At 37.1% G+C, this 13,912-nt stretch overlaps 1 protein-coding gene across 2 annotated transcripts in view; it reads right to left on the bottom strand.

The window, feature by feature from the left end:
- Positions 1–229: 229 nt before the first annotated feature.
- Positions 230–13,912, bottom strand: part of HIPK3 (homeodomain interacting protein kinase 3) — a 75,898-nt gene continuing 62,215 nt past the window's right edge. For both annotated transcript variants that reach the window (XM_061999790.1, XM_061999791.1), the window contains exons 9-16: positions 11,929–12,050; positions 11,639–11,763; positions 11,369–11,530; positions 10,108–10,404; positions 9,114–9,254; positions 6,295–6,530; positions 5,898–6,025; positions 230–4,306 (exon numbers count right to left, since the gene is read on the bottom strand). In XM_061999790.1, coding sequence (XP_061855774.1) covers positions 3,836–4,306; positions 5,898–6,025; positions 6,295–6,530; positions 9,114–9,254; positions 10,108–10,404; positions 11,369–11,530; positions 11,639–11,763; positions 11,929–12,050 — 1,682 coding nt within the window. In that variant the 3' untranslated portion in view covers positions 230–3,835. The remainder of the gene's footprint in view (positions 4,307–5,897; positions 6,026–6,294; positions 6,531–9,113; positions 9,255–10,107; positions 10,405–11,368; positions 11,531–11,638; positions 11,764–11,928; positions 12,051–13,912) is intronic.

Below are 13,912 nucleotides of genomic sequence, written 5' to 3'. Positions count from 1 at the left end.
TGGACAGCAAGAACAATGAATCTTCAAGGTTTGGCTACGCAAAAAGCAGAATCTCAAAATCCTCCTAAGCAAACCTTGAAAGTTAATAAAATTCAACATCTTGGACAGAAGAGCTTAGTCAAATGATTGTGTCAGAACTTCAGAGGCCTCCCTGCCAATTTTCATCATCTTGACCTTCATCCAGCCTTGATGCAACACAAACACCAAATGAAAGCCACCAAAAGTCATCTGCTGCAATATATATTTTAATCCAAAGTGAATCTCGACAGTAATACACCATAAACTCTTATTTTGACACTCACCAAAATAGTCACCTGGAAAACCCGCTTTTTGTGACAAAGTACAGAAGGCTTGGTCACATTTAAATCACTGAGAACTAGAAAGAAATACTATCGCAAACTGTAAGAGACATTACATCCATAAAAAATTTTCCCAGTCCTCATATTGTAATATTGCACAGTGCAATTGCTACATGGCAAACTAGTGTAGCATAGAAATTCAAAGCAAAAAAAACCAAAAAGCCACAAGTCTACAAATTGTTAAACAGTAACAGTTCAAACTTATTAATCAAGTCTCTATCATTGCGTATTTCTAGAACAAGTCTTCCTACAGCTTGCAGTGTGATTTAACTTTTACTTAACACAAACCAAGTTAATTAGCAGTAAAAACAGAAAGTTTAAAAATTAAAACCAAAAACAAAAAGTTAATACAGTAGCATAATTGACCAATAAAACACCCTGAAGTCAATTTAAAGATCGAACACAAGAAATTAATATAAAATCTTGCAAATTAAAGTAATATGCAGATATGCAATCCCATAGTCATGCAGTGTTTTATTTAAAAAAGGCATTAAAACGGTAAACATGTACAAATGCTTCTCAGGGGATGATTTTCTTCACAGAAAAGGCTCTCTCCCTGGAAGCTTTTCTTTTTTTTTTTCTGCAGATGGGCCCCGGACACTTGCAGTGACAAGAGTCCATTCTCTCAGAGTGTATTGTGGGGATGTGGGGAAAAGTCAGACAGTGTATTGAATTTTTAACTGTGGCAGGATCCCAAATGTTTCCTTCTTTGAAATGCAGACATTTCTAAAATGACAGTACACAGAAAGAGCAGCAGATCTAATTTGGGGCGCATTTCCAGCAACTTTTCCCTGCATACGATAGGATACTGTTGTCATATACAGAAAACTGTGTCAATTTACCAAGCACGTTAGCTTAAAACCTTAAGCACAGTAAAAAGAAAGTACAGTAAATACATTAGACCAATGAAAATCCCCATGGCCCTAGGAAAAAAAGAAAAAGAAACAATGCGCTGTTTTGTTTTGTTATCACAATACAAAATTCATTGACACCATTTGCATTGGTGATTCTTGGTGTGTCCATTGCCTGCAATGGAAGAAGCACCAAAAAAAAAAACCAATACCATTGCTTCCCAACACGAGGGAGTGAACACAAAATTGTCTGCTGGACCATATAACACAGGTTTGAAGTGGTATGGTGGATATCCAATTTGAGCATTTTCTTGACTCCCTTTTATTTAGGTGTTCTAGATTTCAAATTCATCAGGATACTCCTAGTTTCTAATGTATACTTTATATACACACGCTTGTATAAAATGCATAGAGTTGATTACTAAAAACACTGAAACTTTTGGGAAAAATTAGATTTCTTAATTTTCAGTGTGATTAAAAATGTACTGCTGGTATTTTATTATTTTTTTGTATGATCAAATACTGTTGTATTTTAGCTATTACTTAAAAAATAAATCAAATGTAGGCACATTGATTTCATTCAGACATTCATTAAATAAAACACTGCTTGTGTTAGTGGAGTAAAGAAAAAAAGATCACCAGTTAATAGCTTATCGACAGAGTTAAACTCAAATGCTTTGCACTCTTATTCCAGTCAACGTTGCAAGGATTGTATTCCAGATTTTGTTTTAAAAAAAGTTAAGTCAAGCCTGCAAGATGCAGCTTAAGTGTCTACACAATGCCAATATGAAAACATTAAAAAAAAATTAAGTTACACCAATACATCCACTTATATGCAGTGATGAGCTCAAAGTTAATGGAGATAAAATACTGATGCAAATAACACACCCCAAAAAAATATGTAATCGTCTTCCATCATTTACAGTATAGTAGTTACGACACTTCAAACATGAAAATAAAATTAATAAAAAACAAAACAAACCCAAAACTCGGCTTCTATTTCATGTAATTAGACTTGTACAGAAATTAGAAGGCTAAGAAAGAACTAGTTAATCACCTAATTTCACAGCTATCTGAAGTGGCAATCATTATATAGCAGCTTATCTATGATACATTCAAGATAAATGATACAATTTATTACTTGCCCATAAGCTAAAACACAGCCTCAGCTTAATACCTTCTGTAAAACCCATCTCTACACTACAGTATACTTGAGGTCTATGAAAAAGTAGCTACCTTTTATAGGAAATGGATGATTAAGTCTTTGGTGCTGCAAAAGCAACTTCATTTGAACAAAACAAACAGAAAAAAAAAAAGGAAGGGGAAAAAAAAAGACACACTTCCTAAGGAAAAAAAAATAATGCAAAAAGCATGTAATTTACGTCCCTGACGGAATGTATTAAATAAGCAAACACCCGCAACAGGCTAAAACAAACACTATCATGTAAAAAGACTAAAATCTCTCCCATGCATAAATGAAAGATTGCACACAAAGAACTCACATCTTTTCAAGCTTCAACAGTAAATATTCTGCTACTAGTTATTAAATACTGCATGGTTTGCTTGAGCTAAGATGAAACCACGTCATGGATCAATGAGCACTTGGCTTTCTCTTTCATTAGCTAGTCAGTCATGCCTACTGCACCTCTAAACATTTTATTATATCCAATTAGACAAACACTTTTAAAATCAACTACTTAGGTCGTATTGCAGTTCCATTTACCAGTATGAAATACTGTGTTGTGTCACTACTCAATAGCTACTGAATCAACTTCTCTTAAAGCACTATTAAAGTCTTGTCTTGAAGCTAGATCATTCTGGGGGGGGCGGAACCAAGACAGCAAAATTTGGCTAAAGCAAAACATGCTGCCTTCTCAGTAAGAAAAACATACCCAATACTAAAATCATACCACACAAAACCCAAAATGAGCATTACGCTATCAAAAAATCAGCAGATCTGATTTTTTAAGTGCTGCAGTCCTCAACATTTATATATAAGAAATAACATTAACAACCTCAAATATTTAAGGCACTATGTGTGGGAACAGTTTACAATGCAGCTGAGATTATTAGGACAACAACATTTAAGAGCAACGTTTAGGCTTTTCTTTTTTCTCTTTTGTTTTTTTTTTTCCCCATGCAAAAGACACATGCAATGTGAAGAACAGCCCAACCTTTAGATAAGTGACTCAACATTTAAACATCGAGATATGCAATACAAACGAGTTACTTGTATACTGTACTGCTGACACATGTGCATCTGTTGCTCTAGTTCTGTACACTGAATGGCTTCCCAAATGTAGACGTGTCTTGCACTAGTTAGAAGGCAATTTTATAAAAAATAGCAGGAGCAAAACCATATTTCTGCTCCCATAAGTCACCTGTCTAAAGTTACTATATAAGAAGATAACATGACCAAAGACAAGTTATACCAAATGTGCAAAACACATTAAAAGTGAGTTTTTTTTAAAGCTCAGAGTTGTTTAAATTGCACCCAAGTCTACATGATTCAAAAAAATAATTTTCCTGTTGTGCCATGGCTAATATTTAATAAATACCATGTTTCTTCTTAAATCAAAACTTCTGTAGCATTGAGCTTCCTCAACAGACCCCGCACTTGAGTTGTCACATAAACGGATACTGGCTGAGTTTCGTCGGACTCAGAGGGAATCCCGTGTAAGCAGGCGAGGCTGCAATGTACGAGTGTGGGGCGAAAAGCGGTTTGTACTGAGTCTGATGGAGGGTGGGGGAAGGTAAGAAGCGGGGGTTTATGCCAACTGGAACTTGGTGTAATAGACCACCAGGATGAGAGATACTGTACGTTGGAGGTTGTAACAAGGGTCTTGAGGTACACGGCGAGGCAAGGAGGTGGGCGATGGGGGTACTGAGGGGTGCCGGCGACGGGTAGGGAAGGATGGCAGGCTGTCCTCCCAGGTGGGCACTGCCAGAGAGCGGGGCATGCAGGGTGGTTGGGTTGGGGCTCCCCTGTGGAAGGGAGAAAGCATGCCCCGCAACGCTGGCTGGGATGTAAGCCTGCTGCCTCCGAGGAGCGTAGTTCCCGTTCCACTCCTGCGGGACAGATCCAAAGGGCTGAACCTGAACACACAGAGAAACAGGCGGGTCTTAATGTTTCGGAGAGTCAAAGAGAGTTTGAAAAATGGAATAATGCGCTAAAACCAGTCAACTTAAAAATCAAGAGAAATATAGAGACGGGAATAATTAAGTGCTTAAATGAAAAAAAAGATTAGCTATTGAGACAGCAGCACAGACAGGAAATCTGACAATAAGAGATGGTAAACAGAACACAAGTTATTGTAATGCTCTTGCACAAGAAAAGAAAAAGAAAAAAGATTCAATGCCATGCTGGGTTGTTTTAACAGAAATACCATGTATCACATGAGCAAGGTGCTTATTCCATTCTACTCAGCACTGGCTTGGCATCAATTGGAAGTGCTGCATTCAGTTTGGGCACCATAATGAGGCACAAAGAGGACAAATAGGAGAGAAATTTTAGAGGAGAGCAGAAAAAATAAAAGGATTGAAACTATCTGAGACAACTAGGCAAACGGAAGTCTAGGGCTATGATCACAACAAGATGTGGCAATCATTAACAGTTACAAAGAAGACGACTAAAATCAGTTACTTCCATTAAATAATGCAGGCTTCAAACTGCATAGGGCATCTACTAAAAAAGGAAGGATCAGCATAAATTGTAGTAATGAAAATAACCTTCTACACTTTCTGCTACGAGGCTGAGGAGCTGCCGTCGTTGAAGAGCTTAAAAATTAATACTACGCTGATCATATTAATGTTTGCTTAGAATTAATTAAATCAATCCTTCTGCATAATCATGCAGAATGGGAGACTGACAGAAACATTTAGGTGGGTGACACAATCTAAACTATTCAAGCCATTATTGGTAAATCCTCTTATCTACATATAGCATGCCTGCATTTAGTACTTAACTCTGCATGGCTTGTACAAACAGGTCCTGCTCTTTCATTAAGTGTACCTCTAGATATCTAACCCAAAGCTCAATGAAGCTACAACACAATAATTAATTAAAAGGGGCTTATACTTGATGTCACATGCCAACTTAATTTCTCAGCCACAATAGATAAATTTTCCTGTGTGGCTGGGTAACCACTGAAGTAGCTTTTAAATTCAATTTGAGTATCTTCCAATATTAGACCGAACTACAATTACCACCTCTTCACCTTCTGGCTTCACTATCTGGCAGCAAAGTTTAAGAAACAGTTGGGTTTGCTAAGCTTCATCTCATCTCTGGACACCCAAACCACAAGCATTTTCATGTGTAGTGCCAACAGCACCAGACTGAAATATTACTGTACAATGTAAGCATTTAGGCATTTGGACATAGGGGGAAAAAAAAATAACACTGATTTATTTCATTTTGTCTTGTGCTTTGATTTTGTGTAGGCATGGAGAATTTTTCCCGTGTGGCTTATCTATAATAAAGTCAGCTCCTTTAAGAAAACAACCAAAAGTTAAATATACCTACGACTTGCTCAGTAAGTTGGAAATCCATTTTTCAAGATTCAAACACTTCTGCAACCAAACTGTTGAAAACCTGCAGTTGCCATTGACAGCAATTGAAACTGTGAGCATTCAGCATGTTTGGAAGCTCACAACAGAAAAAATACTTTGTAGATGTAAGTACACATACCTGACTGAAGTTTACATGTTGCTGATGGAATGCTGATGTCAGTTTTTGCTGACGGTTTCCTATGATAGAAGACTGGTTTATTCTTCCCAGGACAGATCGACCCTTTTTCAGTGGCTGGCATGTAGCATCTTCAAAGATAAAAATTAACAATGTTAACTTTTGTTAGAATAGTGACACCAAAACTCTAAGACAAAATTTCATTTGCTTCAGCACAAAGGGAGAAACAATAAAATAATCCACTAATTAAAGTAAAAATCCCAACACAATTTAGGAGTGTTTCTTGAAGATTAGGAGACAGATGAGAAGTTAAAAAACTTAATATGTATGACTACTGAATAGTCAAATTTATGTTCTTATCTACTGATACAGAAAAAAAAACCCATCTGAACTAACCAACCTGTATTCTCTATCTGTTCATCAAGATGTAACCTGTTTCCAAGTCTCATTGGTGGTACTACTACCGTGCAAACAGCTGATTTGGTTTCAGGATTAACCGATGCTCGTGCTTCTTTATTTTTATTGGTAGTAGCTACAAAGCCATTTTCCACAAATGGGCTGTCATGTCCTGAAGAGTCTGAAGTTGGGGAACCATCCACTGTATCACATCCACTTTCCTGTTCATCATCTGACATACTATAACAAAAATGAAAGTATTGCATTGAAACACACACGTTTTCATAATATCGATGCACTTCATTAAATTACCACATAAAACTTCTGGAAGTGAAACTACTCAAAAGTGGATAAAAATGTTACATTTTAATTATATAAGCACAGAAATTCAGATGGTAGTTCAACGTTCAAACTCATTGCAGTCATATATTGCACAGCTCATAAAAATGAGATAACTTCTACATAAAGGCTTAGATGTATAACCCAACTTGCACCCACTCTGTAATTTAATTTAAGAACAATCTTGTACTTATCAAACCACCTGAAATTTCGATTTGTAGGTCAAATAAAAGGTTGAAGACGACTATTTCATTTTTCCCCAAATCAAAACATAAAGGCCTCCCTCTGGTTATTACACTACCAAATGAGAACATACATTTCCTTCTAGAAATCAGCCACATCCTGGAGCCTGCGCAAAGCAGTCCCTGGGGCCTGTGGGAGCCAGGATGGGATAGAGAGCACTGAGGAAGCAATCTGCACAGTGGCAAGCAGCTGCTTCCATCTGCATATCAACCACCAGCAGCTACACTAGAACTTATCCACTGAAAAATTAGGTCTCTTAAGCTCCTCGAGAGAGCACTCCCTGCGTGTGACTGACACATTCTCGTTCACATACTTAGGTTAAAGAGACAAACACAACCCTCTGTTGACACAGTGGTTATCTTGGCTCTCCTAGTCTGTGAAATATATGATGGACAAGTGGTGCAAATTCATTCATTTGACCACTCCTCTTACCAAAGCAGCTGGAAGGGCAAAGAGATGGAGAAACCCACTTATATTAATCGCCTTTGATAACATTTATTAAAGCTTCACGTTTGTATCAGAAGAAGAAAGAGCTAAGAAGATGGTAGATGCCAGCTGCCAGAAGCAAAGTCACAGTCCAATTAGTGGTACCAGAACCAAATGCCTTTTAGGCAGCAAGTGGTAAACAACCTGGGACAGGAAACTAATTTACAATGAAGGATATTGCCAGGAAAGATATTAATCTCCCTTATGCATTACTTACTTCACAAGCAAAAAGGTACCTCACAGAGGCATTACTAACAATAAAACCAAAATACAACTAGTCCTCAACTGGGAGTGTGCCAGGTATGGATTGTATAGATAGCAAGAGACATCTTACACTTAAGGGAGCTAAAATGAATGCTGTGATGTGATGAATAAGTAAGTGTAGATCCTACCAATGTTCCCAGTTAGAGAGGGCATGAGAGTTATGAGAATTAAAAATTTCTATAAAGAAACATGAAAACCCCAATTTACATTAAAATTGTTGGAACACATGCTTAACTCAAAACATGCACGAAACAGCACTGAATTCACTAACACCTAAACATATGGTCAGGTCCTGAGATGATTTTGTAGCTATAGTAATATGTCATTATAGCACAGTGATTAAACTTAAGCCATATAAAACTGTCTGTGCAGTTGCATTTCTTTGTCAATACATGCTGTGATAGACCTTTACTTGAAATAAACTTTTTTTTCATTAAGACTCCAATGTCATTAAGACTCAATCTCATTTTGTACAATGAAAGTGCTCTGAGTTTGAATCACTCTTTTTTTATACATAAAAAGCTATTTTACAGAAAATAGGACAGGAACTATAGAATAAAACTAAAAAATTGGTCATGCTTATGGTATCCACAAGTTGCTTGAAAAATAAAATGAAGTCACAGAAGTTCAATGGGATACTGGGTAAATGATATTAAACCAATACCAGCAACCACGTATCCCAAATATTTCACAAACTCATATCTAGGAATCCACAAGCTGCCACAAGCAGCTACAATTAACATTTCAACATATTAACACCAGGAGGGTAGGGACTGAAATAAGAGGAAAAGTCATCTGCAGGGGCCTCAGTTCGAACATCCTAAGTCAGTGGGAACTTGTGACCATTTTACTAGTGTCACACAAATAGATGCTTTAGTCTCAAGCTCTCAGGTACTGAAAGAAAAGAATGACAATAAAAAGGTTTCAGATTTACACTAAATGTTTTTGTAAGACTAAATTTGGAATAATATGCAAAAACGAAGGCTTAAGCTTGATATCAAGCAGTGAAGATAAAAATGTTTACAAGCTGCTCATATCAACAGTGTTCACATAAGTGAGGCTTATGTTTGGTAGCAGAAAAAAAGGCATCAATGTCATTAAAGATTCCAGTACATAATGAGAGAACAAGAGAGTACAAAATAAAGATGTACTGGTGACCTCAAAACTTCCACATCCTTCTTTGGTTTACTTAATTTTGCAACCTTAGAAGACTTTTCTGTTAAGGAGAGTTGTATGCAATATATCTAAATTTTATGTGTAAACACCACTCATTTTGCATTCTAAAAACTCCAAGTGCATCAAGATGGATCTGTTAGGAATGACAAAATAACAGTCTACGCTGTGACACTAGAGGCCAAGGAATTAATTTTAAAATGTATCTTTTAGGCTTACCAGATGGTAACATAACAAAGCTTCTGCATTTTTTAGTATAAACTGAGTCTGCTGTATATTAGGATCTTGCTTTTTATTGAAAGGAGCTCAATTTTTTACCTGTTGGATCTTTTGCAAGGAGATGGACTAGACTGTCCTGAGGAGCTGGTACTCAGAGAGCTGTCAGGACTGCTGAGAGAGCAGACGCGGTCGATGTTCAGGGTATTCTGGCAGGCTTCACAGTCAAGGCTACCTTTGCACCTACCACATAAAAAGAAAGTCAGTAGACACACCAACTATAATTTCTTCTCTCCCTACACCAACTTAGGTGTAATTATGGAATAAAAAGGGAGCAAACATTAGGAAAGGTACCTTAAATGTAAATTAATATCCATTTCCCTGTTTCTTTTACATCCAAAATAGACTTTAAACTTCTACACTGTTCTTTCAAGAATTGTAGACTAAATTTGCATTTTTTGAAACCTATTAAATGATTTTTTCTTTTACTGAGTCAATAATAAAACAAGCAGATAAACGATTCTACTACAACAATTCAGAGCCTTGAAACATTTGACAAAGTTTAGATTTAAAATGCAAGTTCCTCCAGTTCAGAACCATTACAAGTAAAAATAAAGTCCAACAAACGTTAGACTTGGAACTTCTCATTTAAAATTATACATTCTTCTTTGATAGCCTTGTGAAAGAAAACTCCTTTGGGGGACCATACTCAGCATCTGCTTTTGCATGCAAATGTACACCTTTTCATATTGTTAGAGAAGTAGTTTTTACCCTCATGTATGTAATATTATCTACTGTAGGCTACTGTTAGAATGGTAACATTAATTATATAAAGCCAGAAGACTGATCTCCAATAAGCAAATAGAGTATGACAGAGTAAGGAAAAAAGGAAAATACCTAAGGTATGTAGATTAAGAGGTAGACTTTTGGAAGTATCTTTCACTTTCAAATAACATACCTCTACAGAGTTAACTTCTCAGTGACATTTGAAGTGTGTTGTTTGTCATTTTTAAACACCTCTTCACTAAACACAGTAGCTATGCTAAGAGAGTTCTATGTAAGTATCACCTGAATCAAAGCAAACCACAACTCTTACTCTCTCAGTGAATGCATTTGCCCTATGTCATCTTCATCCGTGTCGCTGCTGATGGTGATGACGCTGACCGCAGGGCTGGGGGAACCAGCAATGAAGATGGCCTGACGCTGCTTGGGTGGAAGAGATGAATCAGGGTCCAGCCTGACCGATGCTTCACAATAGTTACTTTCCTGTCCTTCTGAGTTACGATTGCCCTGTGCTTCTATGCAACTTATTCTCTTTACAGCCTTCAGGTTAAGTATCTTTGGAGATATAAAGGCGGAATTTTGGATATTGGTGTTTTGTAACACATTGCTCCTGTGAAGAAAGCACAGCATTTAACATTTAGTGAATCTCTATCAACAGACCTGAAAACTGTACTACTTTCAACAACAAAAAAGAAAGCAATGCAGGCTAAACCACCAATTTTCTAAACAGATACAAAGGAAAACAGAAAACCATAAACATAGTCATAAGCCCTTGGCATAGATGATTTCAGACATCAATAAATAAACCCAAACTACAAAACATCTGAAATTTGCAACAGTATTGAATACAACACCCTGGAAATCCCATTTTATTATTAAGGAAAAAAAAAAAAGAATAAATGAAAATCCCACTTGGGTGAAAAACAAGTAAGCAAAACTTGACCAGATTTCCTCTGAAGATTCTCCCTGAAAGGAACAGCTGGTAGCTTGCAGATGAAATCCTTGCTTAATACAAGACTGCTGACATAGCCCTTTGTAAACCCAAGCTTTCCTCTTTACTGAGCATCCCACAGCTCTGCAAATACTTTCTGAGGCAGTGGGATACATTCTCTTCAGCAAGCACTTCCAGTATTTTTGGCTTCCACTGAAATAAAGACTATTCTCAAGATGATTAAGGCATACTGTGACCCTGTTACATAGTGTCTCTCTATTTTTACTTGTCTAAACCTGACATATAATCATGCACATAAGATTAGGAATATCTCATTAGATCTACTTCAATATATTCTCACACCTTCTCAAAAGCTATAAGACAATTTTGCTATCATAATAGTCACATACATGAACTCCACAACAGGAACTAAAATCTCTTACTATTGCTAGTATTTTTCAATCTAAACTGTATGATCAAAAATAACACTGAAAAATTAAGACAGAAAGGAAAAACTTTCCCAAAACACCATTTAAGTAAAACTATAACTAACTAAACATGCTACTTCTACAGGCTATTCCCCTACCCACTGAACAGCAACTACAGACATACTATCTCTGAATGTCAGAATTATTCTACCAACCTGTTCTGACACAGTTTGTTCCTCTTTGTAGCTGCAGGCTGAGGCCAGACGACATGTGCAATGCCCACACTAATTGGCTGAGGGGCAGACAAGGTTATCTGATGTGTTAAAAGAGGCTGCGGTATCATGGAACTGTAATGGGTGCCCTGGGTAATCATCTTCCTGAGGAAACGGAAAGGAAGTTTTAAATTGCAAGTCATTTGCATCAGCATCTATAGAGAGCAATAAATCAGGGCCACTAAGGTATTGCACAAAAATATGTGGACCTACCCCCAGTCTCCAAGCCTCTGTGGGCCAGCCACAGGATCAGAGGCCAGAGATGTAGCAGGAGCTGCCACTGGCGCTACTTGCTGCCATGCAGGAACCAGTATTTGCTGGGCTTGATTCGACCACGTCTGTTGTAAAGCAGAGAAGATTTCACGACAGAGGGAATGATTGAATTTACATTAATTGCATGTAGTTTAGCATAAAACTGAAGAGGCACTATGCTAGAACTCTACAGGGCAGAAGTATATACTAAGCAGTACAGGAAAACTTTTGCTTTATTATAGTAAGCCAACCTGAGAAAGGATTCCTGCTCGAATCTGTAGCGGCTGAATTGCGTGGGCTTGCGTCACCAGCGGAACTGCATTATCCACCCTCAGGGAGAAACTGGCGGGTTTACTATGGTTTGTAGGAATTCCTATCAGGAAAAAAAAACACTCAAGGTTTAAGTAAACCACCAGTCTTGCATACTTTTTTTTTTTTTTGAGCAAAACACAAACATAAATGATGATTTTATTTTACTATCTTTATCTTCACGTGTTTATGATCTAATTCCATAATTTAGACTTTCAATCCAAATAAATCATAGAATGAATCATAGAATGGTAGGGGTTGGAAGGGACCTTTAGAGATCATCTAGTCCAACCCCCCTGCAGAAGCAGGTTCATCTAGATCAGGTTACATAGGAACATGTCCAGGTGGGTCTTGAAGACTTCAAAGGAAGGAGACTCCACAACCTCTCTGGGCAGCCTGTGCCACTGCTCCCTCACCCTCATAGTAAAATAGTTTTTTCTTATGTTTAAGTGGAACTTTTTGTGTTCCAGCTTCATCCCATTATCCCTTGTCCTGTTGCTAGCTACTATAGAATAAAAGGGATGTCCCAACCTCCTGACACCCACCCTTTAGATATCTATAGATAAGATCTCCCCTCAATCTCCTCTTCTCCAGACTAAACAGCCCCAGTTCCCAGAGCCTTTCCTCATATGAAAGATGTTTCAAATCAACACCTAAAAGATTTTTGTGCCATTATCTGCACAAATATTTGATGCTGTAATTTCCAGAAAGAACCACCAGTATCTACTATTTGGAAACAAGTTACCAGAAAGTGGAATGGCTTTGGCAGAACATTCTGCAGAGCTAAGCATTTACTCTTTATCACAAATTACATTAACAGTATTTTAAAGGGAGCAGACAAAAGTAAGATAACTGAATTTCAAAGCTTCTCACAACTGACAGCTGCATATCTCATGCTCAGCATTTCCAGGTAGCTGAAATCCATTCTTGTCAATATTTATAGCTGCCAATGCCACATGTATAATGCTCCTATTTGTTACCATCTCCTGAGTGGGAAACAATGTAAAAATTTCCTGTGTATGCCTTCAAATAACTGCAGTAGAATCCTATTCCTCCTTTTGTTGCAGATACACAATTATTTTAGTTAACTTCTCATCACAATAAGTAGTCAAGCACTTGTTAAGCACTTGTTCATCACCTAGTAATAGTTCAATCAATTAGCTCAGCACTTGTAAATAACTCAAACACCTATTAAGTAAATATTAATTTGAATCACATAAGGATCAAACTGCAAGAGTTACATACCACACCTGATGGGGACCTGTTACCTTAGTTGTTACTAAAACAAAGGGACTGATATATTTTTTTGACCAATTACTGTGATTTTGGAAGTTTTGTGTTTGTTGGGAACAAATCAAGGTGAAGGGCTAAATTGATGAACATTTTATGCATGCTTGTGTTGGCAAATGTGATTCTTTTGTTTCAGCTGTATAAAAACCCTGAAAATGGTAACTAAGGACGAAGCTATGGAGGAGCTATCCCAGCGCTGTGTTTTCCCAGCGCTGCATAATAAAGAAGTGCCTGCTTATCTGCATTCCTGTGTAGATAAGCTTTTCTGATTGCGGATCCCTCAACACTTACATCAAAATAACACAAACTCTAGCACTGTTGGAACTTTACCACAAAAGCATAATAGGAAAACAGATACATTTTGCACCCTATATAGATTTCAATACTGTCACAGGAAAATAACAGACATATACCAATGCTGCAACGTTTAGTGCTAACAAGGATTTTTGACATAATGCTAAACTAAAACAAAAGAGAGAACTTTTTTCAATGCTATTACATCACAACAGCTATACTAGAAGAAAATACTGTCTAGGCAAATACACTAATTTCATCTTCTAACTGTATTTTGTGTCTTATTGTTTAATCAAAGATTAAGCAACAGTTGTTCAGAGATGACTACTGAAGATTAAAAGT

This window comes from Colius striatus, chromosome 7 (assembly GCF_028858725.1).
Source record: "Colius striatus isolate bColStr4 chromosome 7, bColStr4.1.hap1, whole genome shotgun sequence".
Lineage (NCBI taxonomy): Eukaryota > Metazoa > Chordata > Aves > Coliiformes > Coliidae > Colius > Colius striatus.
Note: the sequence above shows the minus strand (reverse complement) of the source record. Positions and strands in the feature narration are given on the sequence as shown.